Below are 27,421 nucleotides of genomic sequence, written 5' to 3' on the forward strand. Positions count from 1 at the left end.
TCCTGAAGAATGCGGGTTTTTCTCATAGCGTCATCCAGACTATGATAAGAGCGAGAAAACCGGCCTCATCGCGTGTCTACCACAGATGTTGGAAGGCCTTTTTCCGGTGGTGTCAGGATAACAATCTGTTTCCTATGACCTTTTCCCTTCCTTCCCTTCTCAGCTTTCTTCAAACGGGCCTAGATTCGGGTCTTTCCCTTAGCACCTTGAAGGGTCAGATCTCCGCTCTATCAATTCTTTTTCAAAGAGACCTGGCTTCCCTGCCTCAGGTGAGGACCTTCATCCAGGGGGTCGCTCATATAGCTCCCCCTTACCGGTATCCTGTTGAGCCTTGGGATCTCAACCTCGTCTTAGATGCCCTGCAGCGGCCGCCCTTTGAACCGCTTCAGGATGTTTCCTTCTCGCTTCTATCCTGGAAGGTAGCCTTTTTGATCGCCATCACCTCCATTAGAAGGGTTTCAGAGCTGGCGGCTTTATCCTGTCGTTCTCCCTTTCTGGTCCTGCATCAAGACAAGGTGGTTCTTCGTCCAGTTCCTTCCTTCTTACCGAAAGTTGTCTCATCTTTTCATATCAACGAGGACATTGTCCTCCCGTCCTTTTGCCCTTCCCCGGTTCATCCATTGGAGAAATCCCTTCACAAGCTGGATGTGGTCAGGGCTATCCGGATTTACATCGCCAGAACTGCCTCTTTTCGTCAGGCCGATCCTCTGTTCGTCGTCTCGGATGGGCGTCGAAAGGGTTTTCCTGCCTCCAAGTCCACGATTGCTCGTTGGATCCGTTCAGCGGTTTTGGAGGCATACCGCGTCCAAGACAAACAGCCTCCTTCGGGGGTGAAGGCTCACTCTACCCGGGCAGTGGGAGCTTCCTGGGCAGTTCGTCACCAAGCTTCGGCCTTGCAGGTTTGCAAGGCCGCTACGTGGTCTTCCATGCACACCTTTGTCAAATTCTACGGGGTGCATACTCAGGCTTCCGCGGACGCGAGCCTGGGTAGGAGGATACTGCAGGCGGCGGTTTCTCACCGGCCAACCTGACTCCTCTTTTTCTGCAGAATACCCGCCGTAGGGACTGCTTTGGGACGTCCCATGGTTACCTGTGTTTCCCAATGAAGCGAGAAAGAAAGAGGGATTTTTGGTTCTTACCGTAAAATCTCTTTCTTGGAGCCTTCATTGGGGGACACAGCACCCTCCCTTGAAGTTGTACCGTGTTGGCTAACGTGCCGCTGTTGTGGGTTGGTACATAGGTTGAGTTTTATATTACCTGTTCCTACTACTGCTTTTGCACCAACTGAGTTGCCTGGTGCCTGTCGGAGGGTGTATACTGCCGGGGAGGAGTTACTTCTTTATTTGCATAGTGTCAGCCTCCTAGTGACAGCAGCATACACCCATGGTTACCTGTGTCCCCCAATGAAGGCTCCAAGAAAGAGATTTTACGGTAAGAACCAAAAATCCCTCTATCTCGCTGAGGATCTGTTTATACCAAGGAAGGTGACGGGCACAAGGGGGCATTCTTTGCGTCTGGAGGAGAGAAGGTTTTTCCACCAACATAGAAGAGGATTCTTTACTGTTAGGGCAGTGAGAATCTGGAATTGCTTGCCTGAGGAGGTGGTGATGGCAAACTCATTCGAGGGGTTCAAGAGAGGCCTGGATGTCTTCCTGGAGCAGAACAATATTGTATCATACAATTATTAGGTTCTGTAGAAGGACGTAGATCTGGGGATTTATTATGATGGAATATAGGCTGAACTGGATGGACAAATGTCTTTTTTCGGCCTTACTAACCATGTTACTCTGAAGACCATAATATTGGTAGCACTGATCTCGGCATGTAGGGTTAGTGATATTCAAACCTTTGTTGTAAAAGGGCTTGAATATTTGTGTTAAAGTAGTGTTGAGCAAACATGCTCGCATAACAACTTATCCAAGCATGCTCAGGTGTTATCTAATTATTTGGGATGTGCTCGTATAATATGTTCGAGTATCTGCGGCTGCATGTTTTGTGTCTGTTAGCCGCAACACATGTGGGAATTGCCTGTTAAGCAATCCCGGCATGTGTTGTAGCTAACAGCCGCAAAACATGCAGCTGCAGGCACCTGAACATAGTATTCAAGCATGCCCATTATACTCGGATAACATTCGAGCACGTTCGCTTATCACTAGTATTAAGAACTGATCCAGTCTATCGCCCCCAAGGTAGCAATGGAGTTATGTTTATTATTCACCTCTTATTGCGTTTTGTTGCAATGTTGTGTCAGCCAAAAAATCGTCGTTCTGGCATTTTTCACTTTATTTATTTTTTATATTCTTGTTACAGTTTACCAAACAAATTAATTTACTTTATATTTTGATAATTAGACTTACCAAATATGGTATTTTTTTTTCTATTTTTAATTGGCAAAAGGGGGGCAATTTGAATTTTTGTGGGGTTTTCAGCAGACCCCTGGCTGTCATGGTAACCCATCGGTGTCCTGCAGTCATGTTACGTGGGAGCCGATGGGCACATGGAATGACACACCACGCCTATTGGCGAATATTAAATGCTGCTGCCAGAGATTGACAGCATTAAATAGGTTAATAGGCGAGGGCATACTTCCACTCTGCTTTCGACTGTTAAAGCCACATCTGCCTGTGAATATGCGAGCTCATTGTAATATTGAAATATTACACTCACCGGGTGTTCAGAGATCGCGGTGAGTATCCAATCCTCTTCAGTAGCGCGCACAGTCAGTCGTCTGCTTCCTGCTGCTGCCAGCGGTCACGTGTGCTGATACATAAGAGAAATGAATATTCATTTCTCTTAGTATCCGCACACGTGACCGCCGGCAGCGGCAGGAAGCAGGCGACTGACTGCGCGCTACTGAAGAGGATTGGATACTCACCGCGATCTCTGAACACCCGGTGAGTGTTCTGGCAGCTGTGCTCTGCATATGAGCAGCGCATGATGTCCCTGCCATGCACTGCTTACAAGCACTAAGCAGCTGCTGGCAGCAGAGCAGGACGCTGCGACTGCGAGAGAGCGGAGGAAGGTAAGAGTAAAGGTTTGTTTTCCAGGTCACCACCTGACAGCACCATGGAGGACGTCCTTCTTATCCGTAATGGGACAGGAACAACGAGAGCCTACCAGTGCAGCACTGCTCCTGGTCCGAGGGTTGCTCCCCCTTGCCGGGGTCTTTCGACCCTTCTGTCGTGCTTCCTGGTGTACCGGTCTCCGGACCGCCTCTGCTGAAGGGGGCATCTCCATGCGGCCTTTCCGGGGAAATCAGATGGCGGTGCACCGCTCTCAGCGCCGGCCGCGCGTCACTTCCTGTTCGCGGCCGAGGGGGGCGGGCAGCGTCTCGCCCATGGAGAAGTACTTCCGGAGCGGTCGGAAGGTGCGGGAAGCGCCGCACTACTACAACAGAAGATCAGGATATAAAGGTATGGAGCGGGGGCAGAGGCTGTGGGACACATAGGCGATTCTCAAACTAGCTCACCATGGAGGATGCGGCTAAGTCTGATGTGGGGCAAGAAAGCCTGGGACGCGTAAGTAACAGTAGAAGCCTCTAAGGTACACATAGAGGACAGTTCCACAGTGGCAGCTGCAATTATATTATGTAGGTTTCCTTCTTGGCAGAGAAGACTATAAAGATGCCCCTGTCAACGTTGGGGAAAACTCGATGTGGACCTATTCGCTGCAAAACGGAACGAGAAAGTCAGAACCTTTTACTCCCTAAATCCCTGGGAAAGCCCAGCAGGGATCGATGCCTTCTCACATCCCTGCAACAGCGGGATACTGTATGCTTTCCCTCCTCTGGCAATGATTCCAAGAACTCCCAGGAAAATGTGCGAGGACAGAGCCAAGGTCATGCTTATAGCACCCCTTTGGCGGAAGAGGAGTTGGTTCCCCTTACTAAAAAAGTTATCGGAAGAGGAACCCCTCCTGTTGCCGGAAAGAAGGGATCTTCTTCATCAAGGCGCGGTTCTACACCAAAACCCAAAAGAAGAACTTCTTCAGCCTGGATCCTGAACGGCAGGTCTTAAAAGCAAAGGGACTGTCAGATGATGTTATCTCTACCCTCCAAGCCAGTAGGAAGCCTGTGACATCTGCTAGATAGCAGAAAATATGGAAACGAGTTTGCAGTTTCTGTGGGGAGATGACAGTTGATACTGACCATCCTGATATTCCCCAAATCCTTGATTTTTTTGCAGTCAGGGTTCAGGAAAGGGCTTAGACCTAGTACTTTGAGGGTCCAGATAGCAGCCCTGAGTGTATTTTATGAGTTCCCTCTGTCAGCTCATCCCTGGATAAGTCAATTTTCTAGGGCAGTTCAGAGACTAAAACCTTTAATTAGGAGATCGGTGCCGCCTTGGGACCTTAACCTGGTCCTTAATAATCTATGCGAACAGCCGTGGGATGTAGAGGTGAGCATAGAGATTAGCAAACTTTCCCTTAAAACTGCGTTATTAGTGGCGATTACGTCAGCAAAAAGACTGGGGGAATTACAGGCTTTATCTGTCCAGAATCCGTATTTACAGATTTTCGATGATAACTAGTCTTTAGACTCGATCCAGCTTTTCTCCCGAAAGTCGTCTCAAATTCTAATATGAATCAGGAAATCGTTCTTCCCTCTTTTTGTCAGTTCCCTAAAAATCAGAAGGAAAGGTTTTACCATAACTTGGACGTTAGGGAAACGGTACTCAAATACCTTGAATCAACTCGACCCTGGAGACAGGATAACAATCTGTCTGTCCACTTTAGAGGCCCAAATAAGGGGAAAAAAGCATCTAAAGCAACCATTGCGAGATGGATAAAGTCTACAATTAGCTTAGCTTATGAAGTGCAGGGAAAGAGTTCCCCGGTTGATCTTAGGGCCCATTGATCTAGGGCCATGGCTATGGCAGAACAAATCTGCAGAGCTGCATCTTGGTCCAACCTTCGTACCTTTTCAAAACATTATAAGCTAGATGTAGTATCAACACAGTTAGCTTTTGGTAGAAAGGTACTTCAGGCAGTAGTCCCACCCTAAATACCATTTTCCTTTGGTATTTCTCCATGGTGCTGTCAGGTGGTGACCTGGAAAACAGTAATTAGACCTACCGGTAATTGTGTTTCCAGGAATCCATCCTGACAGCACTGTTAGTTCCCTCCCTATTGTTGTTCTGTATACTCATGTGATGTAACATTTGTGTGACTGATTATTTTGCTGGAATAAACCTTATTTTTTTGCATCTATCCAGATGTGTTAGGCTACTTTCACACTGGCGTTAACTGCAATACGTCGCAATGCGTCGTTTTGCCGAAAAAACGCATCCTGCAAAAGTTCTTGCAGGATGCGTTTTTCTGCATTGACTAACATTAGCGACGCATTTGCGACGCATTGACACACGTCGCAACCGTCATGCGACGGTTGCGCTGTGTTGTGGCGGACCGTCGGGAGCAAAAAACGTTACATGTAACGTTTTTTGCTCCCGACGGTCCGCTTTTTCCGACCGCGCATGCGCGGCCGGAACTCCGTCCCCACCTCCCCGCACTTCCCCGCACCTCATAATGGGGCAGCGGATGCGCTGGAGAAATGCATCCGCTGCCCCCGTTGTGCGGCGGAGACAACGCTAGCGTCGGTGACCTCGGCCCGACGCACTGCGACGGGCCGAGCCCGACGCTAGTGTGAAAGTAGCCTTACTTTGAAAAGCACTGAAGGGTCATAGGGGGAGGGTCCTTTTTTAACCTCTCGTGTTTCCTGTCCCATTACAGATGATAAGGACGTCCTCCATGGTGCTGTCAGGATGGATTCCTGGAAATACAATTACTGGTAGGTCTAATGACCATTTTTTTGTTTTGTTTTGTTTTTAATGTTTTCTGATGGGGCCATGGATACCAGGACTGGGATGGGGCCAATCAATCATACCAGCAAGGGGATGGGGCAAATCAATCATACCAGTCAAAGCCCTCATTAGCATAGGAAATGGGGGCAATATAATTATTAATTTTTTATTTATTTATTTTTTTAAACCTCATTTGTACAGAAAAATGTTTTATAGGGCTAGTTAGGCAGGGAATTTACACATAAATAAGTGAATGCTGCTGGGTTGGAGGACCTGATAGGTTCCCGTTAAGTATCACAATCTGACCGTGCCATTATATAAAGGACACTCGTGCATTTGCAGACCTCCTCAATAATCTGTATTCACTCTTAGGTAAAGAACACGTGGATCAATCCGTTGGAAGTCGGAGACTGTCACATGCTGCCTTTAGATGACACAGGGAATGAGACTGTAGCTGTGACGCTTATAGATGCCAACCATTGCCCTGGTTCTGTTATGTTCTTGTTTGAGGGGTATTTTGGCACAGTCTTGTATACAGGTAAATGGATTTATTTATAATAAATTATCATTTGGAACATTCCTAACCCTTCTTGGAGGTATACACTGTGATGGGGTGTGTGATGGAGCAGGCAGGGACAGCAGACTGGTGCACAATCCAAAATACCTTTATTGGGATAGGAAGAACGTTCCACCAAACATAGATATGGTTCCTTAGAAAGGAAGACAATGATCCATATGGATAAAAAATGTGTAACTTTGTTTGACCTGATTAAAGAAAAATTGTCCAGACAATTAAAACCATTGCCCATTCTGATGTACGTTCCTGGCCAAAGTCCTTAGTCGTAGAATGTGGCATGATGCCAGCAGAAGCACTATATAAAGGGTTGACCTTATGTGACATCACATGCATTAGCATATAATACATATTCATGAAAACAAACAACTGAAAACTAACCAAATAGATACAAAACTACATATTTACAAAAAGACACATGGAAACTATTCGGAGAGAAGACAAGGGAAATGGCATGTACAGTGGGGGAAATAAGTATTTGATCCCTTGCTTATTTTGTACGTTTATAAAACATACAAGAAGCGAAAAACATAAACCCTACTGTATCTAAATAAGCAAAAATGCATTTAAATAAGGCTTCTTTCACACTAGCGTCGGGCTCGGCCCGTCGCCGTGCGTCGGGCCGAGGTCCCCGACGCTAGCGTTGTCCCCGCCGCACAACGGGGGCAGCGGATGCATTTTTCCAGCGCATCCGCTGCCCCATTGTGAGGTGTGGGGAGGTGGGGGCGGAGTTCCGGCCGCGCATGCGCGGTCGGAAAAAGCGGACCGTCGTGAGCAAAAAACGTTACATGTAGCGTTTTTTGCTCCCGACGGTCCGCCACTGCACGACGCATTAGTCGCACGACGGGTGCGACGTGTAGCAATCCGTCACAATGCGTTGCTTCATGTTAATCGATGGCGAAAAAACGCATCCTGCAAACACTTTTGCAGGATGCGTTTTTTCGGCAAAACGACGCATTGTGACGGAATGCAGTTAACGCCAGTGTGAAAGTAGCCTAAGAGTTTTTAGTAATACTGTTTTTGATCAAAAATAGCTAAAAGCTATCCCACCGTCGACAAGGTGACTCTGATCGGGACAGTCCTACGCTGTCTAATATTAAAAACCTTACCATGTGTCACAGATGACCTCAATTTGTGAATAAGGGCAGACAAAAGGATCGGGTGCCGACCCGTGGATACCAGTCTAGGGAAGCCCTTAAATGTTCTTTCCAGCTCAGGAGAGTGAAGGAAAAAAAGACGCTTCTGCAGGTAGGTGGCACCTGCGCTGCAGCATAATTGCATGTGTACTTTGCACTTAAAGGGAACCTGCCACCCCCCTCAGGCGTTTGTAACTAAAAGACCCACCTTGTGCAGCACTAATGCTGCATTCTGACAAGATGGCTTTTTAGTTACAAACGCCTGCACACGCTGAAATAAACACTTATAAAATGTGCCCCCACATACCCTGAGACGCAGCACAGCCGTCACACCGGAGCCGTGCGCGCCTCCTCTTGCTGCATCATCGTCCCCGGTGCCTGCGCTGTAAGTTTTTTCCGGGCATGCGCAGTTGCACTGCCCTTCATACTTACAGCGCAGGCACCGGGGACGATAATGCAGCAAGAGGAGGCGCGCACGGCTCCGGAGTGACTGCTGTGCTGCGTCTAATTAGGAAGGAAAGAAGAAACGTCTGAGGGGGGTTACATGTTCCCTTTAATCCCTTTTGCTGATATAATTGAGCGAGGACAAAAAAAAGGCAGTTTGAAAATGGCGCCTGTTCAGTAGCAGCTATCAGTATGTATAGATTCTATAGCTGCTATAGCACAGGCGCCGACGGCCCCATCTTGCTGGAGAAGAACAAAAAGATTGCCTCCTCCAAGATCGCGCCACCTGCACCATAGCAGCTATCGTCCCGGCTGAAAACCACTGGTGAATGAGCTGCTGAGAGCGCAGCATAATTCACCAGCAGTGACATTATCACTGGCATTTTCCCACGGTCCTGAGGTCACCGCAGTTCAGCCCATCCTCGACGATGTCAACGTTGGTGAATGATGCTGCTCTTTCACCAGCTCATTCACCAGAGGTTTTCAGCCTGGACGGACGCATCTTGGAACCAACCAGGTTGAAAAACTATTTAGCCCCCAGACATGGATTATGGCGTGGGACAGAACGACGGACAGGTATGGTATATGTTGTTGTTTTTTTTTTTGTTTTTTTTTTATTTTTTTTTTTACTTTTATTACAGGAGATCAAGGGCTTCGGTGGAATTAGGCGTTGAAGTAAGTATGGTTTAATTGAGATTAATAAAGGAGTCTGTAATTTTTTCAATTAAAGGATTTTATTCTGGCTGTGTCTTTATTTAACATATAACTATAGGATTAGTAATGGATAGGTGTCTTATAGACACCTCTCCACTACTAAGCCGCAGGCTTGATGTCACCTGACAATACAAAGGTGACATCAACCCCACAAATATTAACCCCACTTGCCACCACTTCAGGGAAAGTGGGAAGAGCTGGGTAAAGCACCAGAAAAGGCACATCTAATAGATGCGCCTTTTCTGGGCAGCTGTGAGCTGCTGTTTTTAGGCTGGGGTGAGCTATATCAATGGCCCCTTACCAGCCTGAGAATACCAGCCCCCAGCTGTGAGCTTTAGCAAGGCTGGTTGTCAAACATGGGGGGGGGACCCATTGTCAATTTTTTAAATTATTTAAAGCGGTGGCTGAGGAATACCCCGATCATCTCCTGCTGTCACTGTTATTAGCAGTAGTAAGAGTCCCAAAAGCCCCCACCTGCTGTCATCATTCGGACTTTAATATAACGCAAATCTGCTTGAGCCGATCTCTGGCAGAGCAGTGGAGAATGATGAGAGCCGTCTTCGGCACCTGCCGCCGGGGAACAGAACTTACTGTAGCGCTTCTTCCCCGATGCCGATGTGTGTCACACGAAGGACATCAATGTGTGTTCTCCGTTTGGACGTGTGCGGGACGTTTTGCCTTCTGAGCTGACGGTAAAAAAACGGACATATCTACGTGTGGGGCACAGGGACACACAGTCCGTGGATACTCACGGACATGTGTATGTGTCTCCGGTACGTGTGAAAACTGTCACCATACGTACCGGAGACACGGACGTGTGAAAGAGGCCTAAAAGGTTTGTGGGTGGATATATATATATATATATATATATATATATATATATATATATATATATATATATATATATATATATATGTGTATGTATGTATGTATGTATGTATGTATGTATATATATATATATATGTATATATATATATACAGGTCCTTCTCAAAAAATTAGCATATAGTGTTAAATTTCATTATTTACCATAATGTAATGATTACAATTAAACTTTCATATATTATAGATTCATTATCCACCAACTGATTGTTACTGATATTGTGAAGAGAAAGTTGAGAGACGCAAGACCCAACACTCTGGATGAGCTTAAGGCCGCTATTGAAGCATCCTGGGCCTCCATAACATCTCAGCAGTGTCACAGGCTGATTGCCTCCATGCCACGCCGCATTGAAGCAGTCATTTCTGCCAAAGGATTCCCGACCAAGTATTGAGTGCATAACTGAACATTATTATTTGATGGGTTTTTTGTTTGGTATTAAAAAACACTTTTATTTGATTGGTCGGGTGAAATATGCTAATTTATTGAGACAGGTTTTTTGGGTTATCAGGAGTTGTATGCCAAAATCATCAGTATTAAAACAATCAAAGACCTGACAAATTTTAGTTGGTGGATAATGAATCTATAATATATGAAAGTTTAATTGTAATCATTACATTATGGTAAATAATGAAATTTAACACTATATGCTAATTTTTTGAGAAGGACCTGTATATGTATATATATATAGTGTGTATATATGTACAGTTAGGTCCATATATATTTGGACAGAGTCAACATTTTTCTAATTTTGGTTATAGACATTACCACAATGAATTTTAAACAAAACAATTCAGATGCAGTTGAAATTTAGACTTTCAGCTTTCATTTGAGGGTATCCACATTAAAATTAGATGAAGGGTTTAGGAGTTTCAGCTCCTTAACATGTGCCACCCTGTTTTTAAAGGGACCAGAAGTAATTGGACAGATTCAATAATTTTAAATACAATGTTCATTTTTAGTACTTGGTTGAAAACCCTTTGTTGGCAATGACTGCCTGAAGTCTTGAACTCATGGACATCACCAGACGCTGTGTTTCCTCCTTTTTGATGCTCTGTCAGGCCTTCACTGCGGTGGTTTTCAGTTGCTGTTTGTTTGTGGGCCTTTCTGTCTGAAGTTTAGTCTTTCACAAGTGAAATGCATGCTCAATTGGGTTGAGATCAGGTGACTGACCTGGCGATTCAAGAATATTTCACTTCTTTGCTTTAATAAACTCCTGGGTTGCTTTGGCTTTATGTTTTGGGTCATTGTCCATCTGTAGTATGAAACGACGGCCAATCAGTTTGGCTGCATTTGGCTGGATCTGAGCACACAGTATGGCTCTGAATACCTCAGAATTCATTTGGCTGCTTCTGTCCTGTGTCACATCATCAATAAACACTAGTGACCCAGTGCCACTGGCAGCCATGCATGCCCAAGCCATCACACTGCCTCCGCCGTGTTTTACAGATGATGTGGTATGCTTTGGATCATGACCTGTACCACGCCTTCGCCATACTTTTCTCTTTCCATCATTCTGGTAGAGGTTGATCTTGGTTTCATCTGTCCAAAGAATGTTCTTCCAGAACTGTGCTGGCTTTTTTAGATGTTTTTTAGCAAAGTCCAGTCTAGCCTTTTTATTCTTGATGCTTATGAGTGGCTTGCACCGTGCAGTGAACCCTCTGTATTTACTTTCATGCAGTCTTCTCTTTATGGTAGATTTGGATATTGATACGCCGACCTCCTGGAGAGTGTTGTTCACTTGGTTGGCTGTTGTGAAGGGGTTTCTCTTCACCATGGAGATTATTCTGCGATCATCCACCGCTGTTGTCTTCCGTGGGCACCCAGGTCTTTTTGCATTGATGAGTTCACCAGTGCTTTCTTTCTTTCTGAGGATGTACCAAACTGTAGATTTTGCCACTCCTAATATTGTAGCAATTTCTCAGATGGTTTTTTTCTGTTTTCGCAGCTTAAGGATGGCTTGTTTCACCTGCATGGAGAGCTCCTTTGACCGCATGTTTACTTCACAGCAAAACCTTCCAAATGCAAGCACCACACCTCAAATCAACTCCAGGCCTTTTATCTGCTTAATTGAGAATGACATAACGAAGGGATTGCCCACAACTGTCCATGAAATAGCCTTGGAGTCAATTGTCCAATTACTTTTGGTCCCTTTAAAAACAGGGTGGCACATGTTAAGGAGCTGAAACTCCTAAACCCTTCATCTAATTTTAATGTGGATACCCTCAAATGAAAGCTGAAAGTCTAAACTTCAACTGCATCTGAATTGTTTTGTTTAAAATTCATTGTGGTAATGTCTATAACCAAAATTAGAAAAATTTTGTCTCTGTCCAAATATATATGGACCTAACTGTATATATATACCAGTTTTGCCAATGGGATTTGTTTGATATTTACTTGAATGTCCACTGGCTGCATTACCAATGGAGCCCGTGGGCAGGGGTTGCGCTATTTTATTTATTTATTTTTTTTGTATTTTCATTTTCCACTCCCCTTTTTCCAAGAACCAGAACTTTTTTGATTTTCCATTGATAAAGCTAATTGAGGGCTTGCTTTTAACATCATTTGTTTTTTGATGGATTTTGTTTTAGTGGCAGTCATAGTGCATTAAAAATGACCTTACAACATCATTCTCCAGGTCAGTACAATTCCAACAATAAAAAAAAACAACGTAATTATTTTGAGGGGTTTTCTTTTGTTTGTTGGCTAAAAAAAGCTGTAGGTTTTCAATGGTTCCATGTGTGGGTATCTTTTTGAAGTTTTAATCACTTTTTTGCTGGAGGTATGACCTAAGCAATTTTGTTGCGGATTTCTTGTTTTATTTTTTTTCATTACAGTGTTAACTTTATGATATTGTTGGACTTTACAGGCACTGCAGTGTTGAATATGCGTTATTATTATGTAGGGTAAAAAGGGTCAGTTTTTTTCTTGTTTGTGGTTTTTTGTTTGTTTTTTTAACCCCTTCACGACCTTGCCCTTTTCCGTTTTTGCTTTCTTGTTTTTCACTCCCCTCCTTCCCAGAGCCATAACTTTTTTTATTTTTCAGTCAATATGGCCATGTGAGGGCTTGTTTTTTGCGGGACAAGTTGCACTTTTCAACGACATCATTGGTTTTAGCATGTCGTCTACTAGAAAACGGGGAAAAAATTCCAAGTGCGGTGAAATTGCAAAAAAAAGTCCAATCCCACACTTGTTTGGCTTTTTTGCTAGGATTTGATTCTGCCGTTTTGATTCTCCAGGTCATTACGAGTTCATAGACACCAAACATGTCTTGGTTACGTTTTATCTAAGTGGTAAAAAAAATTCCAAACTGTGCTAAAAAAAAAAATTTGCGCAATTTTCCGTTACCCGTAGCGTCTCCATTTTTCGTGATCTGGGGTCAGGTGAGGGCTTATTTTTTGCGTGCCGAGCTGACATTTTTAATGATACCACTTTGTGCAGATACGTTCTTTTGATCGCCCGTTATTACATTTTAATTCAATGTCGCGGCAAACCAAAAAAACGTAATTCTGGCGTTTCAAATTTTTTTCTCACTACGCCGTTTAGCAATCAGGTTAATCCTTTTTTTTATTGATAGGTCGGGCGATTCTGAACGCAGCGATACCAAATATGTGTAGGTTTGATTTTTTTTTTTTTTTTTATTTTATTTTGAATGGGGCAAAAGGGGGGTGATTTAAACATATATATATATATATATATATATATATATATATATATATATATATATATATATATATATATATATATATATATTATTTATTATTTTACATATTTTTTAAAACATTTTTTTTTTACTATTGCCATGCTTCAATAGCCTTCATGGGAGGCTAGAAGCCGGCACCACTCGATCGGCTCTGCTACATAGCAGCGATCATCGGATCGCTGAAATGCAGGTGTGCTCTGAGCGCCGACCACAGGGGGGCGCTCACAGCAGGCCGGCATCAGTAACCATAGAGGTCTCAAGGACCTCTACGGTTACCATCCTGACGCATCGCCGATCATGTGACGGGGTCAGCGATGCGATCATTTCCAGCCGCGCGGCTGGAAGCGCCGGTTAAATGCCGCTGTCAGCGTTTTGACAGCGACATTTAACTGGTTAATAGCGGCCGGGGGAATCAAGATTTCACCCGCCGCTATTGCGGGCACATGTCAGCTGTTCAAAACAGCTGACATGTCCCGGCTTTGAGATGGGCTCAGCGCCGGAGCCCACATCAAATCAGGGGACCCGACCTCCGCTGTAATAGTACGGCAGAGGTCGGGAAGGGGTTATTTACACTTTTTAGTGAAAAATATAATCTCCATTGAAGCCTAGCCTGAATACTAAGGTGACTATAATGGGTACCATAAGCAGGCCCCAGATGCCCTATGTGGAGCTGGATCAGCTCTTAAATTCAACCTATACACCCGTGCTCGCTCCTATTACAACCCCTAGCAATAATGATGGAATCACCGGCCTTGGAGGATGTTCATTCAGTTGTTTAATTTTGTAGAAAAAAGCAGATCACAGACATGGCACAAAACTAAAGTCATTTCAAATGACAACTTACTGGCTTTAAGAAACACTAAAAGAAATCAAGAACAAAAAATGTGGTAGTCAGTAATGGTTACTTTTTTTAACCAAGCATAGGGGAAAAATTATGGAATCACTCAATTCTGATTCCATAATTTATGCCAGGGGTTGTACATACTGGGGAGGGAAGGTCTTAAAGAGTTTGTCTATTGACTACTACTAGGAAAACCCCTTTTTACTCTTGAGTGTTTGCCCTCCAGAAAATAAACACACGGTATTCTCACCTCATGTGCCAGCAACATTCCAGAGGTGCCTCAAGCACACATGGCGTTGTCACGTCACACGAGCCCTGCATCCAATCGGGGCTTGCATTACTGGCTACCCCCCCCCCCCCCCCCCCCGTACTGTATAAGTAATCAGGAGCAAAAAAGACCTTCGACTTGCCGCTAACTTGTTCTTTATTATTATTCAGGTGTCAAGACTAAAAAATGGGCGAACCTGAACAGTAAATTCGGGGTCTGTACCAAACACCTACTGTTCGGGCACGGACTTCACCAGGAAGTCTGTGTTACTGTTTAGGTTCAGACCCCCAAACACTGGCAACTGTGGCAATCTGATCTAGCAGCTGTGAGGGTAAAAGGTTTACCTTCCGTCACTAGCGTCAGCTGATTGGACTAATACTCCCATCAGTCTACACCTGCTGCCGCTAAAAACAGCGAGAGCAGGCGGCAGCTGATGGGACTATTCATCAGCTGGTGCCTGTGCTATACATATAATTAAAAAACACGTGGGTTCCCCTGTATTTTTTGTAATCAGGCAGGCAAATCTCGTAGTCGAAGGCTGCAACCCTCACCTGTCAGGAAGATGATTATCAAGAATAGAGGGGTCCCCACGCCATTTAATTTCTTTTTTTTGTAATAAATTATTTGAAAAAAAAACGGTGTGGGGGTACCCCCCATTTTTGACAACCAGCCCAGCAAAATCAGACTTTACAAAGGTGACATCAACCCCACAATTATGAACCCCACTTGCCACAGAACAAGTGGAAAGAGCCAGGCAAAGCAACTAATAGATGTGCATTTTCTGGTTCTACTGCGTGCTGCTATTTTTAGGCTGAGGGGGAGCAATATCCATGGCCCCTTACCAACCTGGGAATACCAGCTGTCTGCTTTAGCTTGGCTGGTTGAAAAAAATGGGGGAGGTGGCCCATGCCCTTTTATTTATATGTTTTCTTTGTCTAGTGTAATAATTTAAAAAAATAAATAAAAAGGCATTTTTGATAACCAGCCATAATAAAGCTGATATTTGAGGGTTGCAGCTCACAACTGTCAGTTTTGCCTAGCTAGTTATCAATGGTACAGGGGAACCCACACCGTTTTTTTTGTTTTTTTTGTTTTTTTTTAGTTATTTATCTATAGCGCAGGCTCCGGATAATAGATACTGCCATCAGCCGCCGCCTGTTTCACTGTTATTAATGCAGCAGGTGTGGGCTGATGGGAGTAGCAGTCCCATCATCCGATGCCAGTGATCGGAGGTAAACTTTTTACATTCGATCACAGCTGCGGGTTCACGCTGTCATCTGACAGCATGAGAGCTGCGGCTCTGACCAGATCAGAGGCAGCGTCGCAAACACTGAATTTTCAAGGTTCCCCATTCAAGTGAGTTGGGTTTGGGCACTGTTCTTCTCCCGGAACCGAACATTTATATTTTTTTTGTGTTCTGCCGAACATGAACATCTAGGGGTTCGCCCATCACTACTCATAACAACATGATGTGAGCGCTGGGAGTGCGAGTCCCTACACCTCTGGTATGGCGCTGCCACAGGAGGAGAGTATGTGTTTTCATCTTCATGGGAGCAAACATTCAGAGAAGGTGTTGTCCTAGTAGTGGACAACCCCCTTTAAACCCCGTCTTGCAGTTGGTAAGTTAGTAGATAAGAAAGTTCCCAATTGGTGAGTAGACTGTGTACTGCATATAATTTCTTACCAAGTGGTTCTGTTACTGAATACAGCACCCCAATGTAATGGATAAGAGGTATCTTCAGATTATATTGTATGTAGCAATGTAAACATGGTAGCACATACAGTGCCTACAAGTAGTATTCAACCCCCTGCAGATTTAGCAGGTTTAATAAGATGCAAATAAGTTAGAGCCTTCAAACTTCAAACAAGAGCAGGATTTATTAACAGATGCATAAATCTTACAAACCAAAAAGTTTTGTTGCTCAGTTAAATTTTTATAAATTTTAAACATAAAAGTGTGGGTCAATTATTATTCAACCCCTAGGTTGATTATTAGCTGTAATTGCAAATAAAGGTTATTCCACAAAATATTAGTCTTTTATAAGACCTGATCAGGCTGGCACAGGTCTCTGGAGTTATCTTGGCCCACCCCTCCATGCAGATCTTCTCCAAGTTATCTAGGTTCTTTGGGTGTCTCATGTGGACTTTAATCTTGAGCTCCTTCCACAAGTTTTCAATTGGGTTAAGGTCAGGAGACTGACTAGGCCACTGCAACACCTTGATTTTTTGCCTCTTGAACCAGGCCTTGGTTTTCTTGGCTGTGTGCTTTGGGTCGTTGTCTTGTTGGAAGATGAAATGACGACCCATCTTAAGACCCTTGATGGAGGAGCGGAGGTTCTTGGCCAAAATCTCCAGGTAGGCCGTGCTATCCATCTTCCCATGGATGCGGACCAGATGGCCAGGCCCCTTGGCTGAGAAACAGCCCAACAGCATGATGCTGCCACCACCATGCTTGACTGTAGGGATGGTATTCTTGGGGTTGTATGCAGTGCCATCCAGTCTCCAAACGTCACGTGTGTGGTTGGCACCAAAGATCTCGATCTTGGTCTCATTAGACCAGAGAACCTTGAACCAGTCAGTCTCAGAGTCCTCCAAGTGATCATGAGCAAACTGTAGACGAGCCTTGACATGACACTTTGAAAGTAAAGGTACCTTACGGGCTCGTCTGGAACGGAGACCATTGCGGTGGAGTACGTTACTTATGGTATTGACTGAAACCAATGTCCCCACTGCCATGAGATCTTCCCGGAGCTCCTTCCTTGTTGCCCTTGGGTTAGCCTTGACTCTTCGGACAAGCCTGGCCTCAGCACGGGAGGAAACTTTCAAATGCTGTCCAGGCCGTGGAAGGCTAAAAGTAGTTCCATAAGCCTTCCACTTCCGGATGATGCTCCCAACAGTGGAGACAGGTAGGCCCAACTCCTTGGAAAGGGTTTTGTACCCCTTGCCAGCCTTGTGACCCTCCACGATCTTGTCTCTGATGGCCTTGGAATGCTCCTTTGTCTTTCCCATGTTGACCATGTTTGAGTGCTGTTCACAAGTTTGGGGAGGGTCTTAAATAGTCAGAAAAGGCTGGAAAGAGATAATTAATCCAAACATGTGAAGCTCATTGTTCTTTGTGCCTGAACTACTTCTTAATACTTTAGGGGAACCAAACAGAATTCTGGTGGGTTGAGGGGTTGAATAATAAATGACCCTCTGAAAAAACTTTTCCCAATTTTTAAAAAAAATAAACAAAGAAATAACATTATTTTTTGCTGCAGTGCATTTCACACTTCCAGGCTGATCTACAGTCCAAATGTCACAATGCCAAGTTAATTCCAAATGTGTAAACCTGCTAAATCTGCAGGGGGTTGAATACTACTTGTAGGCACTGTAACTCTGAAATACACTCCTCCCAATATACATATTATCTATCCACAAGATCTATGGTCACAAGAGGACCCACTACTAGGAACACCTTGATCTCCAGAACAGGCTTTGTATGGAGCAGCAGTCAGACATGCTTCGATAAGTGGGAAAACTATGGCTGAATTCACTTGGTGAGATTACTGATGATTTTTTGCAAAACTAAGACTTGAATGCACCGATATGAATGGGATCGTTGAATAGTGAGACTGTATTAGTGAACATTTCTCCTTTTCATTGTAGGTGACTTTCGATATGACCCTATTATGCTTGCATATCCTCCACTAAGAAACCTAAAGATTGATATTCTGTATTTGGACAACACAAATTGTGATCAAATGCTACCCTCTCGTCAAGAAGCCACTGAACAAATCAAAGAAGTAATTGAAAAGCATCCAGAACATGACATCATGATTGGTGAGATGGCTTACCACTAAATAGGGGGGCACAAGGGTTTTATTGTTGATCCTTGCAGAACTACAGTACGTTCATATTTGGTGTTTTGGGGGGGTTTTCCCCGATTTTTAAAGTTTGAGTTTACGTGCTATTCTTTTATGGAGCACAGTCGTATTTAGACATTAACCCCTTTCTGACATTGGACGTACTATCCCGTCGAGGTGGGGTGGGCCCGTATGACCACCGACGGGATAGTACGTCCAGCGCGATCGGCGGCGCTCACGGGGGGAGCGCGGCCGGGTGTCAGCTGACTATCGCAGCTGACATCTGGCACTATGTGCCAGGAGCGGTCACGGACCGCCCCCGGCACATTAACCCCCGGCACACCGCGATCAAACATGATCGCGGTGTGCCGGCGGTACAGGGAAGCATCGCGCAGGGAGGGGGCTCCCTGCGGGCTTCCCTGAGACCCCCGGAGCAACGCGATGTGATCGCTTTGCTCCGAGGGTCTCCTACCTCCTTCCTCGCTGCAGGTCCCGGATCCAAGATGGCCGCGGCATCCGGGTCCTGCAGGGAGGGAGGTGGCTTACCGAGTACCTGCTCAGAGCAGGCGCTGGTAAGCCTGCAGTGCTCTAAGTCAGATCGATGATCTGACAGAGTGCTATGCATACTGTCAGATCACCGATCTGTGATGTCCCCCCCTGGGATAAAGTAAAAAAGTTTAAAAAAAAATTGCCACATGTGTAAAAAAAACAAAAAAAAATAATTCCTAAATAAAGAAAAAAAATATATATTTTATTCCCATAAATACATTTCTTATCTAAATAAAAAAAACAAAACAATAAAAGTACACATATTTAGTATCGCCGCGTCCGTAACGACCCCACCTATAAAACTATATTACTAGTTAACCCCTTCAGTGAACACCGTAGGGGAAAAAAAAAAAAAAAGAACAAGGCAAAAAACAACGCTTTATTATCATACCGCCGAACAAAAAGTGGAATGACACGCGATCAAAAAGATGGATATAAATAACCATGGTACCGCTGAAAACGTCATCTTGTCCCGCAAAAAACGAGCCGCAATACAGCATCATCAGCGAAAAAATAAAAAAGTTATAGTCATCAGAATAAAGCGATGCCAAAATAATTATTTATTCTATAAAAGTTTTTATCGTATAAAAGCGCCAAAACATAAAAAGAATGATATAAATGAGGTATCGCTGTAATCGTACTGAGCCGAAGAATAAAACTGCTTTATCAATTTTACCAAACGTGGAACGGTATAAACGCCTCCCCCAAAAGAAATTCATGAATAGCTGTTTTTTTTGTCATTCTGCCTCACAAAAATCGGAATAAAAAGCGATCAAAAGCTGTCACGTGTCCGAAAATGTTACCATTAAAAACGTCAACTCGTCCCGCAAAAATCAAGACCTCACATGACTTTGTGGACCAAAATATGGAAAAATTATAGGTCTCAAAATGTGGAGACGCAAAAACTTTTTTGCTATAAAAAGCGTCTTTTAGTGTGTGACGGCTGCCAATCATAAAAATCTGCTATAAAAAATGCTATAAAAGTAAATCAAACCCCCCTTCATCACCCCCTTAGTTAGGGAAAAATAATAAAATTAAAAAAAATGTATTTATTTCCATTTTCCCGTTAGGGTTAGGGCTAGGGTTAGGGTTGGGACTAGGGGTAGGGCTAGGGTTAGGGCTAAAGATAGGGTTAGGGTTGGTGCTAAAGTTAGGGTTAGGGTTTGGATTACATTTACGGTTGGGATTAGAGTTAGGGGTGTGTTAGGGTTACCATTGGGATTAGGGCTAGGGGTGTGTTTGGATTAGGGTTTCAGTTAGAATTGAGGTGTTTCCACTGTTTAGGCACATCAGGGGCGCTCCAAACGCGACATGGCGTCCGATCTCAATTCCAACCAATTCTGCATTGAAAAGTAAAACAGTGCTCCTTCCCTTCCGAGCTTTCCCGTGTGCCCAAACAGGGGTTTACCCCAACATATGGGGCATCAGCGTACTCAGGACAAATTGGACAACAACTTTTGGGGTCCAAGTTCTCTTGTTACCCTTGGGAAAATATAAATTTGGGGGGCTAAAAATCATTTTTGTGGGGAAAAAAAAAAGATTTTTTATTTTCACGGCTCTGCGTTGTAAACTGTAGTGAAACACTTGGGGGTTCAAAGTTCTCACAACACATCTAGATAAGTTCCTTGGGGGTCTAGTTTCCAATATAGGGTCACTTGTGGGGGGTTTCTACTGTTTAGGTACATTAGGGGCTATGCAAATGCAACGTGACGACTGCAAACCAATCCATCTAAGTCTGCATTCCAAATGGTGCTCCTTCCCTCCCGAGCTCTGCCATGCGGCCAAACAGTGGTTCCCCCCCCCCCACATATGGGGTATCAGCGTACTCAGGACAAATTGGACAACAACTTTTGGGGTCCAATTTACCTTGTTACCGCTGTGAAAATACAAAACTGGGGGCTAAAAAATCATTTTTTTTTTTTGCGAAAAAAAAAAAAAAAGAATTTTTATTTTCACGGCTCTGCGTTATAAACTGTAGTGAAACACTTGGGGGATCAAAGCTCTCAAAACACATCTAGATAAGTTCCTTAGGGGGTCTACTTTCCAAAATGGTGTCACTTGTGGGGGGGTTTAATGTTTAGGCACATCAGGGGCTCTCCAAATGCGACATGGCGTCCCATCTTAATTCCAGTCAATTTTGCATTGAAAAGTCAAATGGCGCTCCTACCCTTCCGAGCTCTGCCATGCGCCCAAACAGTCGTTTACCCCCAGATATGGGGTATCGTCGTACTCAGGACAAATTGCACAACAACTTTTGTGGTCTAATTTCTTCTCTTACCCTTGGGAAAATAAAAAAATGGGGGCAAAAAGATAATTTTTGTGAAAAAATGATTTTTTATTTTTACAGCTCTGCATTATAAACTTCTGTGAAGCACTTGGTGGGTCAAAGTGCTCACCACACATCTAGATAAGTTCCTTAAGGGGTCTACTTTCCAAAATGGTGTCACTTGTGGGGGGTTTCAATGTTTAGGCACATCAGGGGCTCTCCAAACGCAACATGGCGTCCCATCTTAATTCCAGTCAATTTTGAATTGAAAAGTCAAATGGCGCTCCTTCCCTTCCGAGCTCTGCTATGCGCCCAAATAGTGGTTTACCCCCACATATGGGGTATCAGCGTACTAAGCACAAATTGTACAACAACTTTTGGGGTCCATTTTCTCCTGTTACCCTTGGTAAAATAAAACAAATTGAAGCTAAAATAAATTTTGTGTAAAAAAAAAAAAAAAAAAAAAAAAAAATTAATTTTTATTTAAACATTTCAAAAATTCCTGTGAAACACCTGAAGGGTTAATAAATTTCTTGAATGTGGTTTTGAGCACCTTGAGGGGTGCAGTTTTTAGAATGGTGTCACACTTGGGTATTTTCTGTCATATAGACCCCTCAAAATGACTTCAAATGAGATGTGGTCCCTAAAAAAAAAAGTGGTGTTGTAAAAATGAGAAATTGCTGGTCAACTTTTAACCCTTATAACTCCCTAACAAAAAAAAATGTTGGTTCCTAAATTGTGCTGATGAAAAGTAGACATGAGGGAAATGTTACCTATTAAGTATTTTGTGTGACATATCTCTGATTTAAGGGCATAAAAATTCAAAGTTGGAAAATTGCGAAATTTTCAAAATTTTCGCCAAATTTCCGTTTTTTTCACAAATAAACGCAAGTTACGTTAATGACCGGGCCAATTTTTACAATTCTGACCACTGTCCCTTTATGAGGTTATAACTCTGGAACGCTTCAATGGATCCCGAAGATTCTGACAATGTTTTCTCATGACATATTGTACTTCATGATAGTGGTAAAATTTCTTTGATATTACCTGTGTTTATTTGTGAAAAAAACGGAAATTTGGCAATTTTCCAACTTTGAATTTATATGCCCTTAAATCACAGAGATATGTCACACAAAATACTTAATAAGTAACATTTCCCACATGTCTACTTTACATCAGCACAATTTTGGAACCAAAATTTTTTTGGGTAGGGAGTTATAAGGGTTAAATTTGAACAGCAATTTCTCATTTTTACACCATTTTTTTTTTTTTTTAGGGATCACATTTGAAGTTATTTTGAGGGGTCTATATGATAGAAAATAACCACGTGTGACACCATTCTAAAAACTGCACCACTCAAGGTGCTCAAAACCACAATCAAGAAGTTTATTAACCCTTCAGCTGTTTCACAGGAATTTTTGGAATGTTTTTAAAAAAAAAAAATGAACATTTAACTTTTTTTCACAAAAAATTTTACTTCCGCTCCAACTTGTTTTATTTTACCAAGGGTATCAGGAGAAAATGGACCCCAAAAGTTGTTGTACAATTTGTCCTGAGTACGCGGATACCTCATATGTGGGGGTAAACCACTGTTTGGGTGCATGGCAGAGCTCGGAAGGAAAGGAGCGCCTTTTGACTTTTCAATGCAAAATTGACAGGAATTGAGATGGGATGCCATGTTGCATTTGGAGAGCCACTGATGTGCCTAAACATTGAATTCCCCACAAGTGACACCATTTTGGAAAGTAGACCCACTAAGGAACTTATCTAGGTGTGGTGAGCACTTTGACCCACCAAGTGCTTCACCGAAGTTTATAATGCAGAGCCGTAAAAATAAAAAATCATATTTTTTCACAAAAATTATCTTTTTGCCCCCAATTTTTTATTTTCCCAAGGGTACCAGAAGAAATTGTACCCCAAAAGTTGTTGTGCAATTTGTCCTGAGTACGCTGATACCCCATATGTGGGGGTTAACCACTGTTTGGGCGCATAGCAGAGCTCGGAAGGGAAGGAGCGCCATTTGACATTCAATGCAAAATTGACTGGAATTGAAATGGGACGCCATGTTGCGTTTGGAGAGCCCCTGATGTGCCTAAACAGTAGAAACCCCCCCCACAAGTGACCCCATACCCCAAGGGTAACAGGAGGAATTGGACGCCAAAAGTTGTTGTCCAATTTGTCCTGAGTACACCGATACCCTCTATATGGGGGGGGGGGGGGGGGGAACCAGCGTTTGGGCGCATGGCAGAGCTCGGAAGGGAAAGAGCGCCATTTGGAATGCAGACTTAGATGGATTGGTCTGCAGGCGTCACGTTGCATTTGCAGAGCCCCTGATGTACCTAAACAGTAGAAATCCCCCCCCCCACACAAGTGACCCCATATTGGAAACTAGACCCCCCAAGGAACTTATCTAGATGTGTTGTGAGAACTTTGAACCCCCAAGTGTTTCACTATAGTTTATAACGCAGAGCCGTGAAAATAAAAATCATTTTTTCCCACAAAAATGGTTTTTTAGCCCCCCAAATTTTTATTTTCCCAAGGGTAATAGGAGAAATTGGACCCCAAAAGTTGTTGTCCAATTTGTCTTGAGTATGCTGATACCCCATATGTTGGGGTAAACCCCTGTGTGGGCGCACGGGAGAGCTCGGAAGGGAAGGAGCACTGTTTTATTTTTTCAACGCAGAATTGGCTGGAATTGAGATCGGATGCCATGTCGCGTTTGGAGAGCCCTGATGTGCCTAAACAGTGGAAATCCCCAATTGTAACCGAAATCCAAACACACCCCTAACCCCAATCCCAACCACACCCCTAACCTCAACCACACCCCTAACCCCAACACACCCCTAACTCCAACACACCCCCAACCCTAACTGTAGCCCCAACCCTAATCCTAGCCCTAACCCTAATAGGAAAATGGAAATAAATACATTTTTTAAATTTTATTATTTTTCCCTAACTAAGGGGGTGATGAAGGGGGGTTTGATTTACTATTTATAGCGGGTATTTTAGTGGATTTTTATGATTGGCAGCTGTCAAACACTAAAAGATGCTGTTTATTGCAAAAAATAGTTTTTGCGTCTCCACATTTTGAGAGCTATAATTTTTCCATATTTTGGTCCACAGAATCATGTGAGGTCTTGTTTTTTGCGAGACGAGTTGACTTTTTATTGGTAACATTTTCGGGCACGTGACATTTTTTTTGATCACTTTTAATTCCGGTTTTTGTGAGGCAGAATGACCAAAACCAGCTATTCATGAATTTCTTTAGTGGGGGGCGTTTATACCGCTCCATGTTTGGTAAAATTGATAAAGCAGTTTTATTCTTCGGGTCAGTATGATTACAGCGATACCTCATTTATATCTTTTTTTTATGTTTTGGCTCTTTTATACGATAAAAACTATTTTATAGAAAAAATTATTATTTTTGCATCGCTTTATTCTGAGGACTATAACTTTTTTATTTTTTCGCTGATGATGCTGTATGGCGGCTCGTTTTTTGGGGGACAAGATGACGTTTTCAGCGGTACCATGGTTATTTATATCCGTCTTTTTGATCGCGTGTTGATAATAAAGCGTTGTTTTTTGCCTCTTTTTTTATTTTTATTTTTTTTTTTTACGGTGTTCACTGAAGGGGTTAACTAGTGGCACAGTTTTATAGGTCGGGTCGTTACAGACGCGGCGATACTAAATATGTGTACTTTTATTGTTTTTTTTTTTTTATTTAGATAAAGAAATGTATTTATGGGAATAATATATATATTTTGTTCTTTATTTAGGAATTATTTTTATTTATTTTTTTTACACATCTAAATATTTGTTTTTTTACATTATCACATTGTCCCAGGGGGGGACATCACAGTATAGTGACAGATCACTGATCTGACACTTTGCACCGCACTGTGTCAGATCAGCGATCTTACGTGCACTGCTCCTGGCTTACCAGCGCCTGCTCTGAGCAGGCGCTTGTAAGTCACCTCCCTGCAGGACCCGGATGTAACCTCGTGGCCATTTTGGATCCGGGGCCTGCAGGGAGGAGACGCTCAGTACAAGGTGAGCACATCGCCTTGTACCGAGGGTCTCAGGGAAGCACGCAGGGAGCCCCCTCCCTGCGTGATGCTTCCCTATGCCCCCGGAACGCTGCGATCATGTTTGATCGCAGTGTGCCGGGGGCGGTCCATGACTGCTCCTGGCACATAGTGCTGGATTTCAGCTGCGATAGTCAGCTTACACCCAGCCGCGATCGGCCGCGCTCCCCCCGTGAGCGCGGCCGATTGCATATGACGTACTATCCCGTCACTGGGAATTAAGTCCCAGGTCACCTCGACGGGATAGTACGTCGTATGGGATGAAGGGGTTAAACTTGCAATCCTTTGATCACTTATGTACTGCAATATTGTAAATCACTCACTTACCCAGCGCATGTAAATATTGAATGGAGGAGATGAAGATAGAATAAAAATCTTGTCCTTTTATTAGTGCATCATAAAAACAAGCTGACGCGTTTCCGGCGATACTGCCCTTTAGTCATAGCATAATAAAAACACATTACAACACAATATATAAAGGCACATAACATAAGGCTACAACCAATCACAATACGGGTCATTTAACCATATAATAAACACCTGAGTACCCATTGGACAAAAGACACACACACCCTGCCCAACCTGAGTGTTATACAAATGTTATAGCCAATAAGTCTATATACAATATTGCAAATACAACAATACCCTTTACCCATATATGTAAATACAAATAAATACCCCCACATATATATACATAAACCACATATCTTTATTGCATTTATGCTTGAAAGCGTCACTTAATAAAAATACATCAGATCTGTTTTATAATTCATTCCTTTGGGGAAACAAGTATCTAATTTTAAAATCCAATCTTCCTCTCTGGCTCGCAGAGTAGATACTGTATCCCCTCCTCTGACTGCCCTCTTGTTCAATGGCAGTTACTCTCATGGAAGTCTTGTTGCCAGCATGAACCTCCTTGAAGTGCCTGGACACTCCTGACAAAGAGCATTTATCATTGCTATTACCTACAGCAGCTCCTTATACATGTTCTTTAATTCTCTGCTTTAATTTACGTGTGGTTGATCCCACATATTGCACATTACATGCCTGACAAGAAACAGCAAAATATTCGATAATATAATCATGCTGTGCATCTTTTGCTTTAAATTTGGTGTTTTTTTGCATATATTGACACATTCCACATCTTCTCATGCTGCATTTGTAGGTACCCGTACTTTCTAACCAGGAATAATCTTTGTTCTGAATTATTTGATCCCACATATAAATTGGGTGACAACATGTTGGCTAAAGTCTTGGATTTTTTTGCTACAAATCGCACTCCATTATCTAAAACTAGATGGTGGCCCGATTCTAACACATCGGGTAATCTAGAATATGTATGTAGTTTATTTATGAAGATTTAAGAATAATGCAATGAATACACAGGATTCGGCCAGCCGGCCCGGCGCGACCAATTAGCGAAGCGTGGTTCAAATCACTGCGCCTGTCCCTGACTGGTCGCGCCCGGCCGGTGAAGCCAGGGCTGGCTCCAGGTTTCTGAGGGCCCCGCGTGAAAGAGTCTCAGTGCCCCCCCCCTCCTTAACACATACCACGATTCATGATGCACGGATACAGCAGAGAAATATAGCACAGCCACGTAGTATATAACACAGCCACGTAGCCGATTTCACAGCCCACCTAGCATATAGCACAGCCCACATAGTATATAGCACAGCCCACGTAGTATATAGCACAGCCCACATAGTATATAGCACAGCGACGTAGTATATAACACAGCCCACGTATATAGCACAGCACAGCCATATAGTATATAGCAACCACGTAGTATATAGCACAGCCACGTAGTATATAGCACAGCCACGTAGTATATAACACAGCCCACATAGTATATAACACAGACAGCCATATATTATATAGCACAGTCACGTAGTATATAGCACAGCCCACCTAGTATATAGCACAGCCCACGTAGTATATAGCACAGCCCACGTAGTATATAGCAGTGTGGGCACCATATCCCTGTTAAAAAAAAGAATTGAAATAAAAAATAGTTATATACTCACCTTCCGGCATCTACTGAAGCTGTCCCGCTCCTCACGATGTGGCCGGCAGCTGCCGTTCCCAATGATGCATTGTGAAATTACCCAGATGAAGTCATATGGGTAATTTCGCAATGCATCACTGGGAATGGAAGCTGCCGGCCGCATCACGAAGAGCAGGACGGCTTTGGTGGACCCCGGTAGGTGAGAATAGCACGATTTTTTTTAACTTTTTTTATTATTTTTTTACATTATATCTTTTTACTATTGATGCTGCATAGGCCGGCCGTGACCAATCAGCGAAGCGGGATTTCCTTAAC

At 43.4% G+C, this 27,421-nt stretch overlaps 2 protein-coding genes across 3 annotated transcripts in view; one reads left to right on the forward strand and one right to left on the reverse strand.

Moving 5' to 3' along the window:
- Positions 1–27,421, reverse strand: part of AP4B1 (adaptor related protein complex 4 subunit beta 1) — a 106,306-nt gene that overhangs the window by 53,522 nt on the left and 25,363 nt on the right. The window lies entirely within an intron of this gene.
- DCLRE1B (DNA cross-link repair 1B) overlaps positions 1–27,421 on the forward strand; it is a 67,121-nt gene that overhangs the window by 20,024 nt on the left and 19,676 nt on the right. For both annotated transcript variants that reach the window (XR_013223774.1, XM_077294951.1), the window contains exons 3-4: positions 6,171–6,336; positions 18,005–18,178. Coding sequence is in view for 1 of the 2 variants with exons in the window: in XM_077294951.1 (XP_077151066.1) it covers positions 6,171–6,336; positions 18,005–18,178 (340 nt within the window). In the remaining variant the exon portion in view is untranslated. The remainder of the gene's footprint in view (positions 1–6,170; positions 6,337–18,004; positions 18,179–27,421) is intronic.

Source organism: Ranitomeya variabilis, chromosome 3 (assembly GCF_051348905.1).
Source record: "Ranitomeya variabilis isolate aRanVar5 chromosome 3, aRanVar5.hap1, whole genome shotgun sequence".
Classification (NCBI taxonomy): Eukaryota; Metazoa; Chordata; class Amphibia; order Anura; family Dendrobatidae; genus Ranitomeya; species Ranitomeya variabilis.